Consider the following 24925-nt stretch of genomic DNA (forward strand, 5'->3'; position numbering starts at 1 on the left):
GTTGACTTAGTTGATTTGATTTATTTTCTTAAATATTTCAAATCAAATCAATTTGATCTAAGGTTGGATTGCTTTGATTTAGTTCACTATATTAAGGGAAGAAATTGTGTTTTTATTGAGATGCAATTTTATAAAAAAAATAATATTTGAATAACGATAAACTGAAAGAAAAGGGAAATAATTTCTTTACCAGTTGACAGTATAAAAATAATTTTTTTTTATATAAATATATACTTCTTACACAGCATTGCATTAATTTCTTAACCTAAAATATATAGGTCGGGTGATAAATATAACATGTAGACCTGACTAAAACAATAGATTAAAAGTAGATGTTTAAATAGAAAGGTTTTCAATTTAAAAAGTTTAAAAATTAATGAAAAGTGGATGTATAATCAGATTAGTTTAAGTTCAGATTTAATAATTTGAAGAAACATAATTTGATTTTAATTATTGAGATAATGGGTCAATCCGATCCGGGTGTTCTATATCTAAAACCATAGCCGTAATCTGTAAATAGTGAGATTGTTGTTTCACCAGTAATCCTTACAAGAACACGTGCCTTCTTTAAAATGATGGAATCGGTTTCGATCTCTCACTATCAACTCTACTTGGAAAACCTTCGAAATCAACTTGGTAGCTGTGTGACAATCTTCACAGACACGCAAGTTTTTAACAACCCTAATGGGTGTAGGAGCTCGAATCTTCATAATTCCATATGCAATGGCCAGCTTCTCACTATGCCTGTGAAGTGCACCTTCCTTTTCCTCTTCATCAATGTCAAACAATGTCTCACCTGTATTTCCAACATACCCAACTAGTTGTATTTTTTTCAGTATTATATCTTCCCACATTCTTTCTATTTTCTCTATTTCCGGGTGTGTTTTATCTCCAACTGTAAATTCGTGAATCTTTCCATCTACCTCAATGAGACTGTATCCAGGTCTCTTTCTTACTCCTTTCTCCTTCATCATCTGCCTCATAATAGTAACATCTTTCCACTTATTTGCGCGAGCGTATATGTTCGAGAGTAGCACATAATGACCACTATGTTCTGGTTGCATCTCTAACAAAATTTTCCCCACCCTTTCCCCAACTTGTACATTCTTGTGAATTCTGCATGCTCCTAGCAGTGCTCTCCATATTGGAGCATTTGGCTTCACAGGCATTTCAAGAACAAACTTCTCTGCCTCTCCCAACTTCCCTGCTCGACCAAGAAGATCAACCATACATCCATAGTGCTCCAATCTTGGCTCCACTCCATGATCTTCTTTCATGCTTTCAAATATTTCCAAACCCCTTTCAACCATTCCTGCATGGCTGCAAGCTGACAACACTGCAGTAAACGTAATGTCCCTTGGAACTACCCCCGTTTTCAGCATTTCTGAAAAATACCAGAGTACTTTCTCTGCATAACCATGCATGGCCAGTCCAGCAATCAAAGCTGTCCAACAAAGCACATCCTTTTCCGGCAGTAGCTCAAAAACCTGAACAGCTTTCCCAAGGTCCCCACATCTTGCATACATATCAACCACGGCTGTCCCAAGAATCAGATTCAAACGTAAGTTATTTCTCATCACATAGTCATGAGCTTTCTCCCCCATTGCAAGAGCCCCCAAATGAGCACAAGAAGATATAACACCCACCATAACAGTCTCATTAGCCACCACCCCTTCTGCCTGAAGAGCCCCAAACATCTCAACCGCTTTGTCAAAATAATTGTTCCGAGCATAACCACTAATCATCGTGCTCCACGTCACTAAATTCCTCTCGGGCATTCTATCAAATAGTTGACGTGCAGATTCAACATCTCCACATCGATGATACCCTCCAATCATGCTAGTCCATGAAACTACGTCAAACCGACCAATCCTCTGAAAAATGCTCCTTGCAGCTTTTATGTCCCCAACAGTTGCATACATATGAAGAAGGGAGTTTCGAGCGAAAAAATCAAGTTCAAATCCATGCTTAATAATTTGACCATGTGCTTGCATGCCCATAGGTGCAGACTCAAGCTGGGTACACGCTTTAACCAAAAAAGGGTGAGTGATATTATCAGGTACGACACCAAAGCGTAGAGCTTTGATGTAATAGTGAAAAGAATTTTGTGGGTTTTGGCTGGTGGAACAGCCTCGGATGAGTGCATTGTAGATGAAAAGGTTGGGATTTTTTATTTGGGAGACGACCCTTAAGGCGTAATGAAGCAAGTTGGTAGTTGATTCTATGCAGAAAGCAACGAGGCGACTGGCTACAAAGACGTCGAAGAAAAGATGTGTTCTTAAGAAATGGGCATGGACGATTTTCAGGTCCCCAACATTGCAACAACGCTCCAACAGCACAAGTTTCGGATTCTTCAGCCTCAGCGTTTTCAGAATTAAGTTGCTACCACTGCTGTAGCTCATCTTCTGCAAAAAACATGATGCAACGACAAATCATATTATTATCATTATGCTCATTGCTAAACACATGCTATATCTATGTTAAGTTTTACTAGCGAAAACAAAGAGTGTAATATTCATGTTATAATACTCTACATTTTTTAAATTTTTTCAAGGTTTTTAATTCATATTAACTTTAACCATTTAATAATGATGTGAAATATAACTAGACATGTTATATCACAAACCATTTCACAACAGGCACACTTATCACATATTTCGATGCACATAATCTGTCACTAAATAATAATAAAAACATTTTATAATGGCAAAAAGTTTATCAACCTTTTAAACGTTGTTTTTAGTATTATTATTATTATTTTCTAGAAATACCTATGTATCAGTTCAGGCACGTTAATCTGCAATGGATGAGAACACCATTTATTTATTAATTATTATTCTTTTGAACTAACCTCTGTTTAATATTGTTTGTTTTTGTTCTAATGGAACTTCCATAAATATTTATAACTAGGAAAAAAAAAACTAAATTCCTCTCAACAGTTCAAATTAACTGCTGTATAAATCAAAACCAACTTTTTGAAGAAGTTAAATGAGGGAATTTTTTCAAATTTATCAACAAGTTTATATAATTTTTTTCTTAATTTCTTTTCTTGAAGTACTTGTTGACAAACTTATCAAATACAATTCCATGTGTCAAGGGAATGCATGTAGAAAAAGGAATATAAAGAGTACAAAAACAATCAATGAAAAAGTAATCAAAATGTCAAAATTGATGCACAACATCTTTCTGAACTAAGGATCAGCAATTTCGTTAGTTACAGTGAATTTCTCTAGAAAGAGAACTTGAAAGCTCCTGCATTAGCATCTGTGACAGAATCCCAGAAGGGAAGTTTCCTCTGCTGGATCTTTCTCTCTTCTTCTTTCCGAGTCAATTCATCAATTTCTCCTGGAAAAGAAGCCTCGATAGCATTCTTAAACTTATCGTACAAATTCACTCGATCCCTTGTTCCAGATACCAGTGTGCTAGCATTTGGCCTTCTAAGAAAATCCAAGACATTTACCAAATTTCTCCTGCAACAAATACATTTGATATTAGACTATCATTTTCACAAGCAAGATTAAATTATTAGTAATTTAATATTAAGGAGTTTCAATAAGTATTCAGGTTTCAAGACACAAACAAACATGCTGTTATTGTTGAGCTATACATTATGCTCATCATCTGCTTACTAATAACTGTGTTGTAAGATTAGATGTTATAATAGTTTAAATAAAAAAATATCATATCAGTGACAAACAAATGAAATTCTTCAGTCACCCTCATCTTCAGATATAAAGGATAAGTCATACAAACTGCAATACACCTGAACATAAAATGAGTAGATGTATATGTTGACCATGTTATTACAAACCAGGCAATAACCATTCACTGCCCCTCCTTTATAACCGAAAAATTTGTCAATATAAATTTTCACATGACTAGCCTAAAGGGTGAACTCTATAGGGCCAAATTCTGAGTTAACATAAAAACCAAACAAATAATGAGTATTCCGAGAAAATGTGTCTATCAAAATATATGCTTCCTTCAAGATTAACGATTTTGATTTCATATAATACCAATGAATACTAGTAAATCAGGCACGCGACTACTCAACAGAACAAAAACAGAATAGTCAATCCATCGTACCTACAAAAGTTGAAGATGTATCAAACTACAACTAGGGTATAAAACATGACCAGCACAGGTTCATTCAGACACAGTCAAATGAAGTTAGCCATAACTCTATCAAGCTGTCCTCAACTATTAGCTTAAAAAAGCACAGAGTAACAATTAGTTTAGGCTCAATGAGCCGAAAATTCACTGTCACTAGAAGCTCGATGATAACTATTTCATTAATCAAACAACATAAAATCCACAGACATCGATAAAAGACCTCACCTACTAACATAGTTTTGGGTTATGGCTATAGATTCCTCCAGGTTGATCACCAAATGCCACCACCCACTAGGCACAAAGATGAGCTCTCCAGCTTTACACACACACTCAATTGGTTTCTTTTTCCAATTTTTGGTTGCACCATAGAAGTTCATGAACCATTCAATTATTGAAACAGGAGATGCGACATCGGCCCCATCAGGACTGGGATGAACACCAGGTGGAATCACATCAGGAGGAAACAAAATCCATTTCTTGGACCCCTTGATCACTGCATTCCAAGCCGAGGTCGAATTCGGATCAACATGGAAAGAGGATCCAGACCCTGCAGGTCCAATAATAATCCACCTGTAGTCTGGCCTCTCATTGCCCAAAACACCAAACAAGTCTTCCCTAAAGTACACTGGAACTTCATATTCATCACCCAATTGTGGAACTTTTTCAGCAAACTTAGGATCAAACAAATATAAAGGCCTTTCCTCTCTAACCTGATCCGAGTACCCAAAGTAGTCTCCAAGCTTCATCTCCACTGGCCCAACTGAAAACTTAACATCACCACACAATCTTTCCAAATAATCCCTATCCCAATTTCCCAACGCACCCCAATTATCAATACACCCTTCCAACAACACCGGCTTATTAGGCTCCTCAAAATTCAGCACAAACTCCTCAACCGAAATTCCCCTCTTCCGAACCACATTATCCCTCTCCAACCACTCAGGCTTCATTTCAAGGTTAGCACAGAGCCAACTCTGGAAAAGATAATCCGAGAAAAAGTCTCTAACTTTGAGACCCCCAAGAGCAATATCGGAGTTACCAAATGAAGGGTAACAGGCAGAAACATAGGTGGATTTCCAAGACCCTTTGTACTGAAACCCAGAAAGAAGGTTTTCCAACACGAGATTCTTCCAAAGGGGTTCATGGTTGGTGAACACGTAGAAAGACTTGCTCACAGCGGCCAAAACCCCTAAGGAAGAAGCATCCAAAAACCCGAGCATGTCAAGAACAAGCTCATCCGAAAGAGTATGAAGATTACCTAAGCCGGTGTCTCTAGAGTTAATGGAACGGGGGTTCAGATAGAGATTTCCCAAGGGTTGAACACCGTGAGTGTGCGATGGAGCAGAACTTTTGATGCTGAAACCATCCTCAACAACTTCTTCTTCATGCTGTTGTTCCACTAGACGTGCTAGCTCTTTTGATATGGAAATGCAGTTTCCTGTGGTTGTTTTTCTGTTTCTAATGGTTTTCTTTGTTCTTCTCTTTACACGGCACAATAGGTTTCTCATCCTGAAGCTCCGCATGGTGGAAACTGATGACCAGATTATTGGTCTGAATTTGCGCCGCCGGAGCCTACCAAAACCCACAACCCAAAACCCACAAAAATTACATTACTTCTAACTCTTTATTACAATGAAGTGTTATATTCCAATTTAATTAAAAATGAAACAAATGATTTTTAATATTTTGATATTAAATTTTTTAAAAATCAAGGTAAACAAGTTTTATATTTGAATACATGTATAATAACCATTCTCAATTCAATTTAAATACACCTCCAATTCATAGATTATATATTTCCCACCTTAGAAAATTTACATAAAATATAATAATATTAAAATATGAGTCATTTTCATAATCATAAAATGCAAAAAAAAAATAAAAAAATTGTGTGATAATGTTTTATTTTTTAACAATTTCATATCACCTTTTGTTTGATAAGATTCTCCTCACACTTTATTTTTCAATATTTATATAATTTATTAGGTGAACAATTTTTTTATCTAGACAGTAAAAGAAATCAACAAAACCAAAGTGAATAATGTTTATATAATCAATCAAAATTACTATTATCATAAGCAAAACGTGTTTCTGTATTTTGTTTTAGTAAGTTTCGGATTTGCAAAAAATATGATACTAATATTCTTTAACACTAAAATAATTATATAAAAATCATATAATATATCATTTTTCTCAACTTTTTTTATTTGGTGAGAAAAATTAATTATTTATAATTTTCATCAAAATTATATTAATTTCGAGCACAACCACAATCATAAAAAAATATATATCGTTGCACTCATTTGTAGAAATAAAATAAAGATGAATTGAGTGAGTCTCAGTATTTTTTAAATCTCAATATGTTTTATTCAAAAAGTTCATAATTTTTTTCTTGCAATGTTTTGTAATAATAATTATAAAATTAACAATATAATATAAAATTTGAATGATAAAATAATTAAAAATCTAAATGAAATTAGAAATAGAATCACATATAATCCAAAAAACAAATTAAAAAGCAGGAGTTTTTTGATTGATAACATGAAAATGAAAATATGAACTTAGAATATATATATATATATATATATATATATATAACTCGAGTTATAAACAACTTCAAAATTACCATTTTATATAAGAGAATCAAACATGAAATATAAAAAAACCACTCTAAAAATTATATAAATGTGTTCTTATTTTATATAAAATAAATGTTCTACAATTATTATTATTATTATTTATTTGCAATATTATATGACATATGTTAACTGTTTGTTTAAACGAAAAATTGACTATTTCAAATAATATTTATTATATTAATATAATAACAATGAATGACATTAAGATTTGTATAGGTTATTTATTCTCTATTCTAAATTAAATATTAGGACCAAAATCAACCATTTCAAATATATAACATGAAAAAAATAAAGAAAATTATTTTACATTGATTTAAACTAAAATCTATAATTTTATTAGGATTAAAAACATTATTTTTCAAAATTTATATGTATGAAAGCATTTTTTATAAAAATCAAAATCAAAACTTCTTCATTCTACAAAAGTTACAAATATATTTGAGCCATTAAAAACGTTTTAATTATTTTTTTTTTCTTTTCAATTAAATAAAAGATAACACACTACTATTTATAATTTCTCTCTAACTTTCTTCACATCCTAAACCACAGCAAAATCTAAGAGAGGACTCGATCTTTCTAGCAGACAGCTCATGAATCATGATTAGCAGATACGAATCAGACTACCACAAATTCATCTTCCTCTTGGGGTTTGGTGCTTTGTCACATTGAAGATGTTACCTCATAATACGAAACAGAGATGAAAGATGATCAAAATTTACTTCTATTTTTATTCTGTTTTCGTCGTCATCTTTAATGTTTGATTTTTAAAGGAGAACCTTGAAAACAATTTTAATGTTCTGTAATGTTTTCAAAAGCAGACAAAGCGTCCAAATCTGAAGACTACTGTTACAACAGAATAGAACTCATAAAATTACCTTTGAGGATTTTTTCAGTTTATTTCGTATAATCTTTACTTCAGTCAGTCAAAGAAAAAACGTAGTCATACATTAAACTCTGTCCTTCCTCGTCAAGTTAACGAGTTGCTGCATATACACTCAAAACACCCCCTACCTTAAAGGTATGGCTGAAAATGCAAAAATGACACCAAACTAATATGCTTTATTCTATGACAAATGATGAGGCTACCCAATGTTTTAAATTACAAACAACCTACCCAGTTTTATGATATTAACTGTAATTAATTTAGGGCTAAAAGGTTACGTTTTCAAGTGCTAAATTCAACAAAATCTTTGAAGAATTATTTAGTTATCAACTATTTCACCATTCTTTATACCTTTTAATAAAATTCCAACTCACGAACTTCACCTTCTCAAAGACTTGTTTCCGTCATAGTAATTTCTTTCCTACTCACTAGGATTGAACTTGAAAATCGAATAGAAACTGCATGGGAGAAAACTTACAATGTCTAAAGACATGTACCTCGACACAACGTCGGCAAATTCTAGGGAGAATGCTCAAATGTCTTGTCGAATGCAAGTTTCACCAATCAACCAACAAAATTACATTTTATTTCATACAAAAGAAATAAAAGAATACTGCACAAGTCACCACTGTTTTGGCAAGAAAAATCTAAAGAAAAACAAAATACTGTAGTGTAATTAAGACTCAGTTGGTGCTTCCACCCCCACATATGAGCCTACCCTGTAAGCTAAAACAATAATTGGAGAACTACTCTCCCACTTGTGTACTTTGAAGATATCTCCATGACCTTACATGGGGTCCTTTGTCAAGCAGCATTAGCAAGCCCACGCTGTCAGACGGTAGCCCGAACATGTACCTACAATCATAAGCAGTTGACATGATGGATAATTTCTGGTCAAGCAATCACTCTAGGATCCACTTAAACAAAATTCTCTTTGCATCCGGATAAAACAAATGGACCCGCTAAAATCACTTGTAAGAAATACTGTGATAACTAATACACACCACAACACACTAAATTTGTTATACTAAGTAGTCTGCTTCGAGAGGACTATATATAAAAAGGCAGTTAATGAGGAATTAATTTATAATCAAAGGTTTTCACATTCAATGATGGTCGTGTTGCAAACTACAAACGTAATTTTTTAATCTTTTAAGAGATTATGTTTATGTCAAGCATTTAATACAATTCATTACAATTATATTTATCACATTGAACATCAAAGGCCAGCCAGTGAAATTTCAAAGGAAAATAAAGAATCCAGAATGCCTGGATCAACTTTAGCACCCTTTTAATGCATTATGCATAATAAGACTAATTGAATTCTTCACAACTGTTCTCTATAAATGATGTTGCTAAGGTGGTTGAGAATAACGGCTCATTATGCTAACTCTAGGAGACTACGCCTTTCAACAACTAAACAACCAGGCACCATCACTCTAGACACTAGTTGCTGTGGTATACAAATTCTGACACAAAGACAAAAGCTAAGAACTGCTTACTTGATTTTATGAGCTTCCTTTCTCCAGAAAACAATTGATGCAATCCACTGAACATAAAAAGAAGATGAAATAGAATAAGTGTGGCTCCTAACAAAATCTTCAATCATGAGATGGATACAGATTATATCAAAAGAAACTTGAACAAAAAAGGTACAATTTAATGAAATAGGATACGATTCCAGATTATCAAATAATTTGCAGACACCAATTGTTTCTAATCACCTTGAAAACTGTCAAGAATGAGAAGCTGCTAATAAAGGACCTTGCTGTCATTCTTTTTTGCTCTGACATCTCCTTGCACAATTCTTGAGCGATTTCTCTCAGTAAAACAAGCTGTGCTTTATCAGTGCGCATTGAAATGATTGCCTGCCTCATTGATTCCCTATCAGCCTCAAGTGCTTGAAGCCTCATGCAAAGCTTCTTTACGTATGGATCTTCAAAATCCGCATTATTAACAAAGTCCCTTGGAGTGCCTGCATAATCATCGCAAACACTAACTCCAGTTTTGAACTCTGAGTCAATTGTATAGACTTTATCAATGATATCATCACCAGCTTCTGATACATTATCCATCTTCTTCAAGTTGGGAAGGTCCCCTGATTCTGAGAGACAATCCATCTTCCTAAAGCTGGGAGAATCCATCATATACTCAGGACACAGTGAAGATGAATCACAAGAAAATTTCCTGGAATGTTTAGTCCATCTTGGAGACTGTCCAACTATCACCTTCTCTAGAATATTTTTTCCACTGAATTCCCCATCTACCTGGCTATAAGTGGGGCTTCTCTCCATTTGAGATATCCTACTTTCTAAGTTCCTCAATCGGTCCTTCGGAGTTTCTCCAAAAGCATATTTATCAATGTCTATGTCATCAATGTCTGTATCAGCACAAGCATGCATTGCCTTACATCTCAAAGGAGGGTAATCATAAGGGGGAAATTCATCCTGATCACCTTCTGCCTCGGATTCAGTGAGGCCAAAACTCAACAACCTGTGCTTATAAGCCTGTACCTCACAGGTGAGCGAGTGAATTGCCTGTTCCCTCTTATACAACATATCCTCCAACAATAAAACTTCCTGCTGATCGTAAACCGTCCTCTCCTCAACAAATCTCTTGAACTGCCGCGCTTCCATCTGAAGCTCCGCCTTCTCCCTCTGCAATCTCAATATCATTGACATGGTCTCATTGGCGGCCGAGGAGGCAGCACTCCTCTCCTCCTCCAATTCAGCATACAAATCCTGTATTGATTGTTGTTGGCTGCTCACAGCCTCCCGTAAGGCTTCACATTCATTTCCAATCTCGACACGCGCCACTGGATCGCAATCCAGCCCCGCCACACAGATTTGCCCGCCCCGTTCAAACTCCTTGTGTTTTCTTTTCACAGAACGGGACCAATTCCCTGAAGATCGAGCTGCCATGGAGCAATCAATACACCCACATTCGCAGTGCTTGCAACATTTCACCGAATCCCCAGAAGATTCCAAATCCATAATTCAAACTAAACTCATTCAATCTTTTTCAAAAGTAAAACAAAATTCATCGAAGATTTTAACAAACGCAGAATACTGTAAGGAAAGATCTGCAACATCCCTTCATTGTTTCATTTCACACAACCACTCTCTTCCCCTCCCTCCGTGCCAAGCACCTTCTCCCTTGGATCAATCACCCAATCAGAGACAGACCTGCTAACAAAAGTATAAAACAACAATCAAGTGATGTCATTACGTTATCATAATAACAATAAATGAATAACGAAAACAAATTTACAATGAGTGCTTAACGGAAAAAGGACACCCATTCCAAGCAACACACACCCGAAATATGATCACTCAGATGTGACCTTGAAGAAAAAAAAAAAAAAAAAGAATGAAAGAGGAAGATTAACCTGGAAGAAATGCGGTTGAGGAACGGAGAAAAGGTTGAACCCGCTTTCTTGGGAGGAAAGAATGCGGGTGTTTGGTTTGGAGGGAAGAATGATTTGGAAACCCTAGAATTTGTTATTAGCTCTTCTCTTTTAAAATTTTTACAATTTTATTACTCTCTATGCTTTCTGATGTTTCTTCTGGTTCACCTCAACCCTCTCTTTCTCTCGTCCCCACAACCCTATGCAAATGAACGGTTTCTTTCTCCTCTTCCCGTTTTAGTACTATATATACTCCTCCTCCCTCATCATCATTCTACATTTTTATAATCTTCATTTTCTCTTACCATCTTTATTCAAATTTAATTACTCTTCTCAAATTTTAATATACAATAATATATCATTTTTTTTTCAAATTAAAACTACTCATTTTCGTCATGATACAACACCAACAATGGACCGCGAAATACCAACATTGTGACCCAGGTTGTATCATCACCAACTCAAATTTTAAGGTTTTGTTAGAAGCCACGTACAACTTCTCAACTGTATTCACTTTTGTTAGTTATACACAAATTTGACCGTGCCAATTTTAGTGTTGTGATGACCATGGATATGTTTCATCTTCCATTTTCATACCTGCACTGCCCTATAAAAAGTAAGAATTCCCGTTAAAATTTAACTGAAGAATCCATGTCACGAGTTTATAATATTTTTTTCATTTTCTTATAGTATGTTGTTGAAGTAAATTCAAATTACTATCATTAAACTTTTTTAATTTAGGTTAATTTCGTGAATATTTTAAAAAACTACATGTTAGGATAAGACATTTGAACTTATAATTTATTAAGGACTTTTAAGGGATGCTTTAGGGTAGGTTTAGGGTCTTAAAATTAACACTTTGAGTGTTTTGTTAGCTATGATTTATGGCTTGCGTTAGCTAAATGCAACTTTCACTCACTTTTCATTCATTTTGAAACTGGCATGACACGGCGGTTACTTCAGTACTTACGGTTACTTCAGTACTTATGTCACTTCTTCATAATTCATTAGGGTTGGTTGACCAACAAATAAAGGTAAAATTACATCTTTATTTATTGAAGTAGGTTTATAAAATAAGTTATTATCACATGATTTTTTTTACCTCTTAAAAAAATGAAAAAATATATTTTCACAGTTCAGGAAATTATATACAACTTAAAAAAATATATATAATAAAAGATTAATTTATAATTAAATGATGTGAAAAATAGTTAAAATAATAATATTACTAAATATATGATGTTTTATTATTTAAAAAAAATGTCAACGTGTCATGTGTTGGAATTGGTTGCATGATACGTGACACTCCTTGAAGTAATAGATTGACATATATTTTAGAGAAAAAGAGAAGAATGTTTTTCATGGAAGATCCAAATTATGTTTAACACATGGCAGCATTCAAATATACAAATAAAAACAAAATATTTTTTTTGTTTCATATACAAACTCCTACTCCGTTCCAAATCTCTCAATTTCTTTGCTCATTTTTTTCTCTACATTATTATTTTCCTTTTTGTTGTGGGTTACTTTTATTAAATATGTATTTTGTATATAGATGTATTTGTTACTTAATTAACTTATTTGTGTTTATTTATTTATTATGTATTTATTTTATTTAATATTTTAGCTATTCATGTTCATGTATTTCACTTATTTACGTGGTTCTTCGTTTAATTTTACATTTTATTTATTTATTTATGTGCATTTACTAATTTATCGATGTTTGTTGTATTATGGTACTATGGTTATGGAATTTATTTATTTAATAATGTTAGATATATTTTTATTGGTTACTGTGATGCTGTTTATTTATGTTAATATTCATTATTTACTTATGGTACTATTTTGATAGAAATTTATGTTATGGTGTTTTTTTTATCTACTATAGTATTTATTTGTTTGCCAATTATTATTATTGTAGTCTTATTTGTTATATTATTATTTAATTATTTAATGGATACGTTATTTATTATGGCAATGAAATGAAACCTTCCAATTTAGTTTACATGAACTTGCTTAAATGCCATCATTAAGTGCAGCCATGAAAACCTAAAACCTATCCCTTTTAACATGGGTGTTAGCATGTTGCATCACATCTACCAATGTTTTATCCAATCCAAACAAATTATTAATTTTTGTTGTTGGATTAAATTAATTTTATTTAACATATTTAATTACAAATGAATTAACTCAATTAAAACCTATAATAAATGAATAACGAACTTCATATGAATTTTTTTACAAGTAATCAAATGAATATTGTTGTATTGGTATTTATGAGTATATCACATTAATATACTATCATAGATAAATATTTCATACTATACATACTAATATAATTATACATCTTATTCTTGCCTCCTTCCATTGAACCACATTTTATGAATTGTAAAATAAATTGATGATGATTACTTCAAAATAATAGAAAGAGTAATTATATTTCTAACATTCATTTCATTTTCATCCATTTTTTTCTAACAATTTATTTATTTATTTTTCTGTAATATCATTCACGGTATCTACTATTTTCTCTTTACTACTTCATAAATTTATATTATTTTTATATTTTTCCTTATGTTTTTTATTTTATCTTTTTATCTTTCTTCATCACGTGATACGATTTTACTACATGTTTCACCTATTTATGTCTATTTTATTACAACAAAAGTAACAATATACCTTTTCTATTTTATAACTTGGAAAAGTCGACAAATAATATAAAAAACTAAAATTGTAAGAGTACTGTAACAAATGTCAACACATACAATATTTGTGTGGGGAGAGATTAAATCTTATATACAATTTAATTTATTCTTAACTTAATTTAATTATTTGAATTAAATTAAATATTTTAAACTTTTTTTCCAAGTCTTTTTGGAATAAAAAAGTATATTAATATCCTATAATATTTTTTATTAAAGTTTAGAATAAACACACCTAAGCCAAGTAAAGGATCTAGTGATAAAAGTGGACTGGGCTTCTTTTCTTTTTATCATAGTTTGTGGGCTGCTTCTTCCTGCACCTCCATACCTTCTTCTCTCACCTCCATAGATTTTCGTATTTCCAAAATTACCCCTCTGTAATATTTTGGATTACATAATCCGGAAGTCATTTTTCAAATTTGTAATTAGCTTCCGGATTATATAATCTAGAAGTCTTTTTTCAGATGCATGATTACTTTACAGATTACATAATCTGGAAGTCTTTTTTAACTTCCAGATTATGTAATTCGAAAGTCTTTTTCCAAATGCGTTTCTGGATTACATAATCCAGAAATTATTTTATGGGGGTGGCATAAGAAGGATAAAAATATATTTTCATGTTGTATATGGAGGTGTCAGAAGAAGATAGGAGGTGCAGGAAGAAACAGTCTAATTTGTATATTTGTTTTTATACAAGCCCGAGTAAACTTTTATAAAGATAGAGTAATTTTATACTTCACTGTTTATTTCGGTATATGGATTTACATATCTTTTATTTTTAAATGTTGCAAAAAAAAAAAAAATTGTTTATGAATTAAAATCAGGGATAGTAAATCATCTCATTTAAATGAGACAGTTGAATCTTTTGAGCACGTTAGTTTGTATTAGTCGGGTTCACACAACTCATCAATCTGTATTGATATTTTTTTGAAAAATAAATTAAAATTGATTGTGATGAATGTTTTATTTAAAAATTTATTTAGATTAATTTATTTATACATTATTTGATTTATTTTTAATATTTATTTTATTTTGTTAAGTATTAAACCATATTAGAATATTAAAATTTGATTTAATTTTTTTTTAAAAATTATATCAATAACTACAATCAAATAAATAAATAAAAATTAAAAATTAAAAAAAATAAGAAAATGACAAACCAAACGCTAAATTATCATACGGAATAATTTATCAATTTCAGCCTACTTGACGAATCAACCTATCTTATCCCACTTTTAACAGAACAATAATCTAATGGACAAAAATACTTAAATTGTTTATTTTGTCATCCTTATTAAAAATATATTAAATTGTATAATTTAATATATTAACTTGTGAATGCCTTAAAACATTATATATCTTCTCCTCCACTAATTTAAGGACATTTTATTTCCAATCATAGATGCATAATCACCAAAAAATTGACTCCAGTGCTATAATTACAGCACACTATAACACCCTATCATCATTATCAACTAATCTTGGATACTTATCATCTTCCTTTTAGTGCCGGAAAAAGTCGAAACTGATTAATTTCCCCATTTGTTTTCATTTCTAGAAGTTCTGAGACTTAGCTCAAGCATCCATAGTCATGATCCACAATCATAAAGTGGCGCAACAACAATTATTTAATTAATTCATTAATTTATCTTTTTTGAATTCAAAGATTGCATCTGTAAAGAGTTTGCATTCCTTGTCTTAACCTTTTGGTCTGTTAACTCCTCAGTGGCAACGAAATTATTTTAGCACTCTCTAAAATGCTGCAAAACTGTGATCAACAATTAAATAAGGAAAACTATTTATATTCCAAACTTTTTAAGCCATCATATGGGCTTTGCAGTGGGAAATATGGATTGTCCACTACTCTAGCTAGATTATTATTATTATTATTATTTTTTAATTGAAAATGTCCAATCATTCTTAAACATTCCAAATAAAGAAATTAAATTCAAAAGAGAAAATGAGATTTTAAAAATTAATATTATTTAATTTAATTTATTATGTATTTTATAAATATAATTGGAGATAAGATTTGTGCATGTATCTTGGAGTCGGGGATACCCTGGTTTCTGGAGCGGACCCACAGATCCACTCATAAAAAATGTTGATGTTGAGATAAAGCACATTACTCAACAAAAGATATTGCAATTATCAAATGAAAGAAAAGTTTGGTAACACACAATTGTTAAAGACTTCAAATGTTTTTCAGTGAGAGGCATACACATGCGTTCTCCTATAAGTTTTTATTTGTTTTTCATTAGTATAATATCAGTAAAAATAATATTTGTAGCTCAAAAACTAGAGACTATTTGACTGAACGGATAGTTGTAGAAATTTTAAGGTAAAAATAGATATGTGAAAAATAAGGAAATTTATTTTTATGATTATATATATGAAATATGACTCATCAAAGTGATAAAGTTTATTATTATAAATTGTATAAATAAAGACATTAGATAAGTTTGCATTCACTTATATGCTATAAAATGATATTAGAAAAGTTTGCATTAGATAAGTGACATTTACTTATCTTATCTTATAAAAATATTATATTAATTAAAATGTAAATAAAAAATAAGGTAAAAAGTTAAAGTTTTAAATACAAAATTTAGAAAAAATTTATAAACAGTTATTTTTTTTTATAAATAAAATAAGAGAGATAAATGTCTCTTTATTAAAACATAAATTATAAGTATTTTTTTAAATACATTCTTAATTACAAATTTAAGAATAAAATATAATGTTTATAGAATATTTTTATGTGTTTTTGGATCTTAATTTTTTAGAGAATAATTTATTATTATATAAAATTTTATATTTTTTGGATAAATATTTTTAAAATAAATTAAAATTATAGGAATTTTATATTTTTCGATAAAACATATTGTTTTGATTATTAAAAATTAGATAATTTTAGATTTTAGATTTTTTTTACATGGTTGAGCTTTGGTTGAATGTTGTTAATTTCATTAAGGTTGAACCATCATTGGCTCAATTGAGTCTAGTGGTATTTTTTTTATTGATGTCAAACACAATTTTTGCATTGCGTTAGTTGAAATTATTTTTAATTTATATGATTTGAGGTTGTTTTTCGACCAACGTCAAAGAGTGTAAATCAAAGTTATTTATTGACCAACAACGATTTCAGTTAAGATTTTTTATCGACATATTGATAACCTTTTATTTTCTTGTTATAATTATTTACTTGTTGATATAAGATAAGATTATTTCCCGATTGAATTTTGTATGAGTTTTTTAAGTATGTTAGTGAAACTATTTTTAAAAAAATATTAACTAGATATTTCTGGCAGAAATTTGTACTTATATTTTTTTTTGTCAATGTTTATAATTATTGTTTTTTTTTTCGACATGTAATTGAAATACATTTATCTAAAAATTTAAAATTTAATAAATTTGAATTATTTAATATAAAAATATATTTATAAGGTTAAAAAGAAAATTAAGATATTATAATTTTGTAGAAATGATAAAATTTTCTGGTTTAGAGAATTGGCACCACAACAACATTGATTTGCATTTTAGACCTAAAATACACATGAGCAATTAGTATGAGAAATTATTTTTGATTGAGATAGCATGGAGAAGAAATGTAAGTGTGACTTGCTATCTACTAATTATAATGGTTTCAAGATACCCCATTTCCTTTATTATCTTCAACACCTCCCATAATTCCCACTACACACTTAATCATACACACATCACCAGAAATTTAACAGAGTTTGATGACCAGTGACGATTTTGCAATTGATTAAGAAAAGATAAAACATCAGAAGCATTTATTTGCTAAAAACTGAAAATTGATTTTAAAACATGTCTTTCAATGTCACAAAAGATTCGGTGATCCACCTTAACCATAAAATACATTCCCAACCCACTAAAACGGAGGACAGAATAAATTGAGTGTTCAGTGGCATATGTCATCTTGTTTGAAACACTGAAATCCATAAACTAAACTGCTGTTATTTTTAATACTTACTCTATCTGTGTCAAAAATGTATGATTAATGATCCTATATTGGTCCGTTTTATACTTCATCTGTAAAATATGGATTGGGTTGACTCGTTCCGCATAATGAATGCGAGCTAAATTCTTTACTATATAATGACTATTCTGCGAGTTTGTGAGTTAGTCCACATTTGAGTTTTTTATTTTATTTTTTTAGAAATTCAATGAAAATGTTTTTTTATTTTTTGGTATTGAAAATTTGTCAAATTAAACCTATTTATTTGTTATTATCAAACATTAATATTTTTTTCTTCCATTCTAGACATAGTCAAACGTTGATAATTAAATTAAGATAAAAATCAAATATCAATATTCTTTCATTTCAAAAACATTAAAAATTGCTAATTCAGAAACATTAAACATAAACACCACTACAATTAACATAGTTGATTTAAAAAACATTAATATTTTTTTTCCAGTCCAAGTTATCACTGTCAAATCCAATCCAAGTCAACACACAAATTTTTTTTTTTCAGGCTAGCGGACCAGCCCGTCCTGCCTCGTTGTTGACCTACACGAGCTGCGAGTTAGGCAAGATGGACTTAAGCGAGTTGACGGAATGAAAATCTAAGTCTGTCCCGCGTTTTTTACTAGCGAGCCACAAATCGACCCATATGGCCCACTCTGCCTTTCCACCTCTATCCTACTCCCACTATTTCCTCACTATAAGCTTCTTCATTAATCTCTCCATCATCCCATATAAACAGAGTTAGTCTCTAACCATCACTATATCAAACACATGTTGTTTCATCTTATATTAAATTAAGATACGTTCAAATATACTTCTATGTATATGTATTAAACCCTAAATATTGTATGATTAATAATTTTTTACTTTGAAAACTACTCATACAATTCAAAAGTTAGAGAACTAATAGGTGGGAGTATAGTAGTTGAACACAATCTCCAACCAAAAACTACATGTACAACATAAAACTGACATAATTAGTTCGAAAAATATTAATTTGATAATTACAAATCAAAACACACCATTTTACAATTATGACTTGATCAATATATTTAAATTGTTCTATTTCAGTGAAAAAATATTTTTATTTTAAATTGTAATATAATGAATGATTGTCAATATATTATCACTCAATAATGCTAAAAATAAAGATTACTATTTTTTTTTCTACTTTTTTTTTTGTTTTTTTTTATTAGAATAACACACAAATTTGATTAATTTGAAAATAATAAACCCTAAATTTATTATTCTTAGGTTAAGTGAAATCTTTCACTCTTAAAAAGTAATAGCACTAATAGCTAAGAAAGGTACTTAATTGACTACAAGCTCCAATAACAACTACACGTACACACCATATAAAATTGAGAGATATAACTCTTTACCATAACTAGTTTAGTGGGCTAAAAACAACACACACTAATTAACCTAATTATATAAGTCTCTTTCTACCCATTGATATTTTTGAGGCATGTGGGTTCTAATAAAGTGGAAGTTTGAAGCATGAATCGCTTAAGGATTTGGATGACCTCTTCTGCAAGTTTTGATGAGTATGAATGATGCGTGAAAAAGCCATGCTCGCACCCCTCAAACTCGAGGTATTCAATGTCTTTGCCCAGTTCTTTTAACCTCCTAGCATACTCTTCTGCTCTATCCTTAAGCAATTCATTGCTACCAACTATCACCAAAATAGGATCAAGCTTCACTTCTTCAAGATTTGGGCTTCCTGGTCCAAACGGATTCGCCAATGGGTGGTCTCTTGATTCTCCAAAAGGCATCGACAATCTCCAAAATCTGTTGGAACAGAGACAAAAAGACACCATTTCAAGATCAAAATGCGTTTGTAAGTTTCGTTTTCACACTTTATACTATAATATGGTCATATTAATTTTTTAAATTTTTTTTAAGAAGTAAATTTTAAGTTTAATTCAACTCTATAAAATCGATTCGTAAGGTAAGATTTGCACTCACTTATATACAATGAAATGTCATCATCTCTAGTCGACGTGGGATCTCCAAATTTTTTAGGTATAAAATTAATATTGTATAAGTATTTATAATGTGGTGAAATTATTTATTTAATAAAATATGTTGAGTATGCTATGTTTTCAATTTTTTTACATCTTAAATTCACAAAAAAAAAGAGTTGACTAGTGACTATTTTTTAATGAAGTAGATTGAGGTTTTAAATATATTTTAATTACGGTTTGTTCCGACCATCCCATCTCATTTTTGTGGCTCACTTCATTTTTTACAGACCAACAACATGCAGATCAAACTAACATATTTTTTTTAAAATGCATTCAAATGTTTTTAATAATGAAATATGTTAATATCTTTATTTTAAAATTTTAATTTAATATATTTAAGATATTATAATGTTCATAACTATTGTTCTGCATTTTTCATATTTGGTCACATAAAGAGAAAATAATTTAATATTTATAAGGTGATTTAATAAAAGACAGCATCAGTGGAAAAAAGTGACTTATGCAGAGAGCAAGCTTATGCATATTATTCTTAGCATAAAAGTTGTAGTTGTTTCGTTGAATGAAATAATCTTGAGTAATATTACTCGTAAATATATAAAAAAAAGATATATATTATAATGTGAAAGGAGCAGCAAAAAATATTAAAGTGATTGAGAATTGTACAAGTCTTAATCATCGCATATTCCTTAGTGGGTTTATTCATTCAGAGGCATATTCATTAACTATGAGAGCCAATTCACACACACCAGTGGAACCACTTCATTACCATTATTTCTTCATTTAATTTACTTACACACCACTTCCAATCTACTACTTCTCATCCTCATGCTATTCCCATATTATTTCATCAATTTAAAAACATTTTATAGAGAATATTTTGAGCCAGCATTGTATGATAATGTGAAACATTTATTCGAAATTTAATCTTTTCATAATGAAATAGAAATTTCTTAATAAATTAACTAAAGTTTAATATTATAGATTAAAGTGTTGGTAACGAAAAAGAATGTAAAGTGATATATATGATTAGGTTGGAATTAAGGGAGAAAAAAGTGGTTAGCCTCACCTGTCCAATAACTCAAGGTTCAACATGTGCTCTGCTGGACCTTCCTCGGACTTGGTCCGAACCTCCCCGCCAAAAAACGGCGCAAACAACACGTAACCTCGTACCCGAACCGGGTCCATCTCACTCGAACCGGACCCCAACCGAACCGCGAGGTGGTGCGCAATGTTCCCGCCAGAGGAGTCACCGACGACAAACACGCGGTCAAAGTCAACGTCACCACTCAACCACTCGTCCCCACCGTTTTCATCTTCCTTCTGCCTCAGTCCCTGCCTCTGGAGCCACCTCACCGCCTCCACCGCGTCTTCCACCGCAGACGGAAGGCGGTGCTCGGGCGCCAGGCGGTAGTCCGGCGAGAGGACGGCCGCTTGGAGCCCCGAAGCGAGGCGCGTGCAACAGTTGTGAATATGGGGCCACGTGCGCGAACCGAAGCAGAAGCCTCCACCGTGAAGGAAAATGACAATAGGAATGTTCTTGGTGTTGAGTGTTACGTGTTTGGGTTTGTAGAAGCGAAGAGAAAGGTTGAATCTCTTGTTGAAGAGATAGTCCTTGAAGGTTACGGAGTGATCTTGAACGGCTGAAATTTTGAAGTCTATATCGTTGGAACGGAAAACAGAACCGTCGCTGAAAAGTTGGAGGAACCCCAAACAGTCCTCTACTACGTGGGGGAGAGAACCCATTGATTCTAGCTAGTAATTACACTTTGCTTCTCTGTTTTTCACTTTCTTTTCTTCGTGTCCATATATATACAACTCCACACTCCCATGTTATACACCACTTTATGTAACTCTTCATTCATTTCTATTTCATTTCTTTTCTCTTCAAATTCAATAAACTTATTATTATCATATTATTGCAAATAGGGTTAGTTTTTTATGATGGATAATTTATATTTCATTTTTCATGTCTCAAAAATTCAACAACTTAATAGTAATTACAATTTTTAACAATGCATAGGAATTTATATAATTCGCCAAATCTGAAAGCATCGAAATTAATGATAATTTAAATATATCTTACATTTTATACACATTAAACATTGTGACTAATGTGACGAAATTTTAAATTTTAAAATAAAAAATATTTTTAATATAGTAGTCGACTATAATAACGACATCAAATAAACATTATGAGACGTATTAATGCTAAATCTACAATAATCAATAATTAATATTTTCTACTTCAAATTCAAACCGGTAAGATCGAAAGGTAAAATAAGAAGATATAATAAGTATATATGTAAGATGGATTATTATAGTTAATTTAAAGTGGAGATACGATTTGGATTGGCGCTTAACATGATTGGAACATCTTGTGTTTGGGATGAAATAGTAAAGTTAAAATTGGCAGAAAAATAAAAGGGATAGTGGCTACTGATTCGGATAGACATGATTATATATATAAATTGATGTTCATAATTGGCATGCTGAGCAAATTGGATGTATGCATGTAGCATGAGATTGACCACAACTTTTCAGATTTCATTTTCTCTTTTATATAACAATACAACTGTCCAAACCAAGTAACAAATTCATTGGGCATATTATCATTTCATAAAAATGGTTTTGCCTTTATTTTCTACATAACTTATTATTATTTTTCATTTTAAAAAATTAAGTATAAACGATAATTTACGGACCCAAAAATAAGACTCTGTTCATAGAGAAGATAGCATTCATTTTGTTTCTTTGACTCTCAAAATGTGTAAAACGGCATGTTTTGTGATATCGTTGGTACATATCCACTAGAACAGTGATACGTGTGTGGTTTTTTGTTCTAAAAACGTTGTTTTTCATATAATATTTAGAATGTATCGTTAGATGAATTGAGTTTTCACTTTAGTTTTTGGGCATAGTGATTCTCTGGCGAAGAAGAAAAAAATGTCACGTCTCTATAAGATGTTAATTAGCAGAAGTGTTGAATTGAAAATTGTGAGGCTGCAACCAATGAATAGATAAATATCAGAAGGCAATTAAAAGTGGTGGTGATTGGTGGTTTGGCACTTGAAGTTGGATCCATGTAGGTGTATGTCTATTTAAATTTATATGGATGTAGTACAACACAACACAACACAACACAGCTCCTAGTGTTAGTGGTGGGCCAAAAGAAGCCATGAAAATGGCTTATCTTGGTATTAGAGGGTGGTACATATAATAATGAAATAATCCATTATAATACATTACATCTTAAGATGTGGGTTAAGTCTTTAGTGGCATGTGTTTCTTACTATAAATTATCTTTTCATGTTTCAAAAATGCTAATCACTTTCTTCATTATAACTTTTTCCTATACTCAATGACATTAATGACTTAATGCTCACATTAATACCTTACTGGTGCTAAGTTATGGTTTTACCGGTTCAATGTAATCTATTATTAACATAAAATACCACACACCATCTCTTGGTATAGTTTTTAGTGATGATAAGAAATTTAAATTATTTCTCCATCTTGTAGCAATGACATGTGTGTCCATTTGAAGGCCAACCATGATGGTTAACTTTACAAGTAGTAGACAAGCAACAAGACAAATAAAACAATTTTGTTTCTTTATTAAATATCGCCAGAAATTGTTCTGAGATTCGGATACTGTTATGATTTAGATATGTTTCAAACAATAACTTTCTCTAAGATAAGCTTAAGTTTTCTTCCTACACAACTTTTCTTCTAAAATCATTGTTCACTTGTCATGATGCCTAACTCTTATTTGAACAAACACAAGAATCTAGTTGACATTAAAAACTTCTTTCCTTGTTGAATTTATTGAGTGTTATTTCAGAATCAATAAGTGGCCAGAGTTTTACTCCCTGTCAATGATTTGCTCATTCTATTGCAGATAATGCGTACCCTGTTATGATTCATCCCAATCAAGAATCCTCAATTATACCAAATTATACAAAGATAGTTTCTGCAGATAAAATTCTGTAACAGGAAAATAAGTCTGAAGAGAATCTTTAACTTTTGGAGTCAACCTCCTCAAATTTTTTGTTTTGTCTACTTGTTTTTCATCGTTATCAATGTCCCTCATCCTCATATCACAGCTCACCCATTCCAGTGGTCAATGGGCCATATTCTGAGTCGCAATAAAAATAGTGTTCTACTATTTTACTTGCATGCACCACACCTTTTTTGAGTAACAAAAGAAATAGGGGAAGAACCAAGTAGGTGCCTACCCTTTACGATACTTTTCCTTGTGACGTATGAATCGTATTGGAAAAGTGGAAGGAACATGTGTCGCTATTGGAATGAACATCATATGCTAATGAAAGATGTAATTAGCCATAAAACCAAGCCATGCGAGAAGAGTATCTATTGGTGACAACATTATGATACAATCATTTCGTCAAACACTTCATCTCCTCACACCACGTGCAATCAAATTGAAAACATATCCTCATACTTGTAAATCTAATAGTTTCATATCACTTAAAGAATGGAATTTAAAAATACTTTTTTAAACTTGAGATTGAAACAATATGAAAGATAAAAAAAAATCATAATAAAAAAATCATATTTAATTCTTAATTTTATTAAAATAGAACTTTTAATCTATACTATTAAATCAGCTTTGTTAATGAGATTCATATAGAAAAATTTAAGGGGGTAAAATGGGTGAATTTGTCCTATTTTGATTCATTAGCTTGCAAAAATGACGAGGTAGGCGAAAAGTCTTGACCTGCCAGTTTCTTTTAATATAATTTTATTATTATTTATTTAATATACATATATATTTAAAAAGCACATTGAATCATATATATATTTTTTAAATTAATATATCTTTTAAGTCTTTAATTGATTAATTAATATTTTTAACTGGATAAATTAAAAAGATTATTACTTTTATATATTAAATTATTTTATTATAATTAATATTTGAAACTTAATATGTAGGTGTCAAATATTTAAATTACAATATCATTATATGTTTGTAAATTTTAAATAACACAATATAAAAAAGTTGGTTTTCTTAATTTTTTTATTTTAATTTTTAATTAAAAAACGAGTTAGCAGGTCTGCTTATTTCATCTGACTATTAGATTGATGGATTAGGACGGAATGACAAGCTAAAACTTCAATCTATCTAATTAAATTATTGAAAGATCGACGTACAAGAACTTCTAAGAAATTCAAATAACAT

General features: G+C 31.0%; 4 protein-coding genes across 5 annotated transcripts; all 4 read right to left on the bottom strand.

Annotated features, from left to right (window-relative positions):
* Positions 1-424: 424 nt before the first annotated feature.
* LOC137814659 (pentatricopeptide repeat-containing protein At5g06540) lies at positions 425-2515 on the bottom strand. Its single transcript, XM_068617508.1, has one exon. It carries the CDS (start codon positions 2400-2402, stop codon positions 534-536), a length of 1869 nt encoding a protein of 622 aa, XP_068473609.1. The 5' UTR covers positions 2403-2515; the 3' UTR covers positions 425-533.
* Positions 2516-3143: 628 nt separating this feature from the next.
* LOC137814660 (arginine-specific demethylase JMJ22) lies at positions 3144-5741 on the bottom strand. Its single transcript, XM_068617509.1, has 2 exons — positions 4339-5741; positions 3144-3470 (listed from the first exon to the last, which is right to left on the bottom strand). Exons 1-2 carry the CDS (start codon positions 5634-5636, stop codon positions 3230-3232), a joined length of 1539 nt encoding a protein of 512 aa, XP_068473610.1. The 5' UTR covers positions 5637-5741; the 3' UTR covers positions 3144-3229.
* A 2449-nt stretch (positions 5742-8190) lies between these two features.
* LOC137814662 (myosin-binding protein 7-like) lies at positions 8191-11334 on the bottom strand. Of its 2 annotated transcripts, none has more exons than XM_068617513.1 (4): positions 11024-11334; positions 9360-10820; positions 9138-9184; positions 8191-8490 (listed from the first exon to the last, which is right to left on the bottom strand). In XM_068617513.1, exons 2-4 carry the CDS (start codon positions 10626-10628, stop codon positions 8382-8384), a joined length of 1425 nt encoding a protein of 474 aa, XP_068473614.1. In that variant the 5' UTR covers positions 10629-10820; positions 11024-11334; the 3' UTR covers positions 8191-8381. The 2 variants fall into 2 exon arrangements, with proteins under 2 accessions (XP_068473614.1, XP_068473615.1); XM_068617514.1 differs by having other exon boundaries at positions 9360-10823; positions 11024-11297.
* A 7612-nt stretch (positions 11335-18946) lies between these two features.
* LOC137814665 (carboxylesterase 15) lies at positions 18947-21632 on the bottom strand. The gene is made up of 2 exons (XM_068617521.1): positions 20792-21632; positions 18947-19528 (listed from the first exon to the last, which is right to left on the bottom strand). Exons 1-2 carry the CDS (start codon positions 21466-21468, stop codon positions 19183-19185), a joined length of 1023 nt encoding a protein of 340 aa, XP_068473622.1. The 5' UTR covers positions 21469-21632; the 3' UTR covers positions 18947-19182.
* Positions 21633-24925: the final 3293 nt, after the last annotated feature.

This window comes from Phaseolus vulgaris, chromosome 1 (assembly GCF_000499845.2).
Source record: "Phaseolus vulgaris cultivar G19833 chromosome 1, P. vulgaris v2.0, whole genome shotgun sequence".
NCBI classification, from domain to species: domain Eukaryota; kingdom Viridiplantae; phylum Streptophyta; class Magnoliopsida; order Fabales; family Fabaceae; genus Phaseolus; species Phaseolus vulgaris.

Excerpts from the sequence above, each read along its gene's own strand:
- LOC137814659 (XM_068617508.1), bottom strand. The coding sequence starts at position 2,402 with ATGAGCTACAGCAGTGGTAGCAACTTAATTCTGAAAACGCTGAGGCTG.
- LOC137814660 (XM_068617509.1), bottom strand. The coding sequence starts at position 5,636 with ATGCGGAGCTTCAGGATGAGAAACCTATTGTGCCGTGTAAAGAGAAGA. Across the intron at positions 3,471-4,338 it reads ACCCAAAACTATGTTAGTAG|GAGAAATTTGGTAAATGTCT; the intron begins GTGAGGTCTTTT and ends TATTTGTTGCAG.
- LOC137814662 (XM_068617513.1), bottom strand. The coding sequence starts at position 10,628 with ATGGATTTGGAATCTTCTGGGGATTCGGTGAAATGTTGCAAGCACTGC. Across the intron at positions 9,185-9,359 it reads CATTCTTGACAGTTTTCAAG|TGGATTGCATCAATTGTTTT; the intron begins GTGATTAGAAAC and ends TTTTATGTTCAG. Across the intron at positions 8,491-9,137 it reads AAGGAAGCTCATAAAATCAA|GTACATGTTCGGGCTACCGT; the intron begins GTAAGCAGTTCT and ends TTATGATTGTAG.
- LOC137814665 (XM_068617521.1), bottom strand. The coding sequence starts at position 21,468 with ATGGGTTCTCTCCCCCACGTAGTAGAGGACTGTTTGGGGTTCCTCCAA. Across the intron at positions 19,529-20,791 it reads AACCTTGAGTTATTGGACAG|ATTTTGGAGATTGTCGATGC; the intron begins GTGAGGCTAACC and ends CTGTTCCAACAG.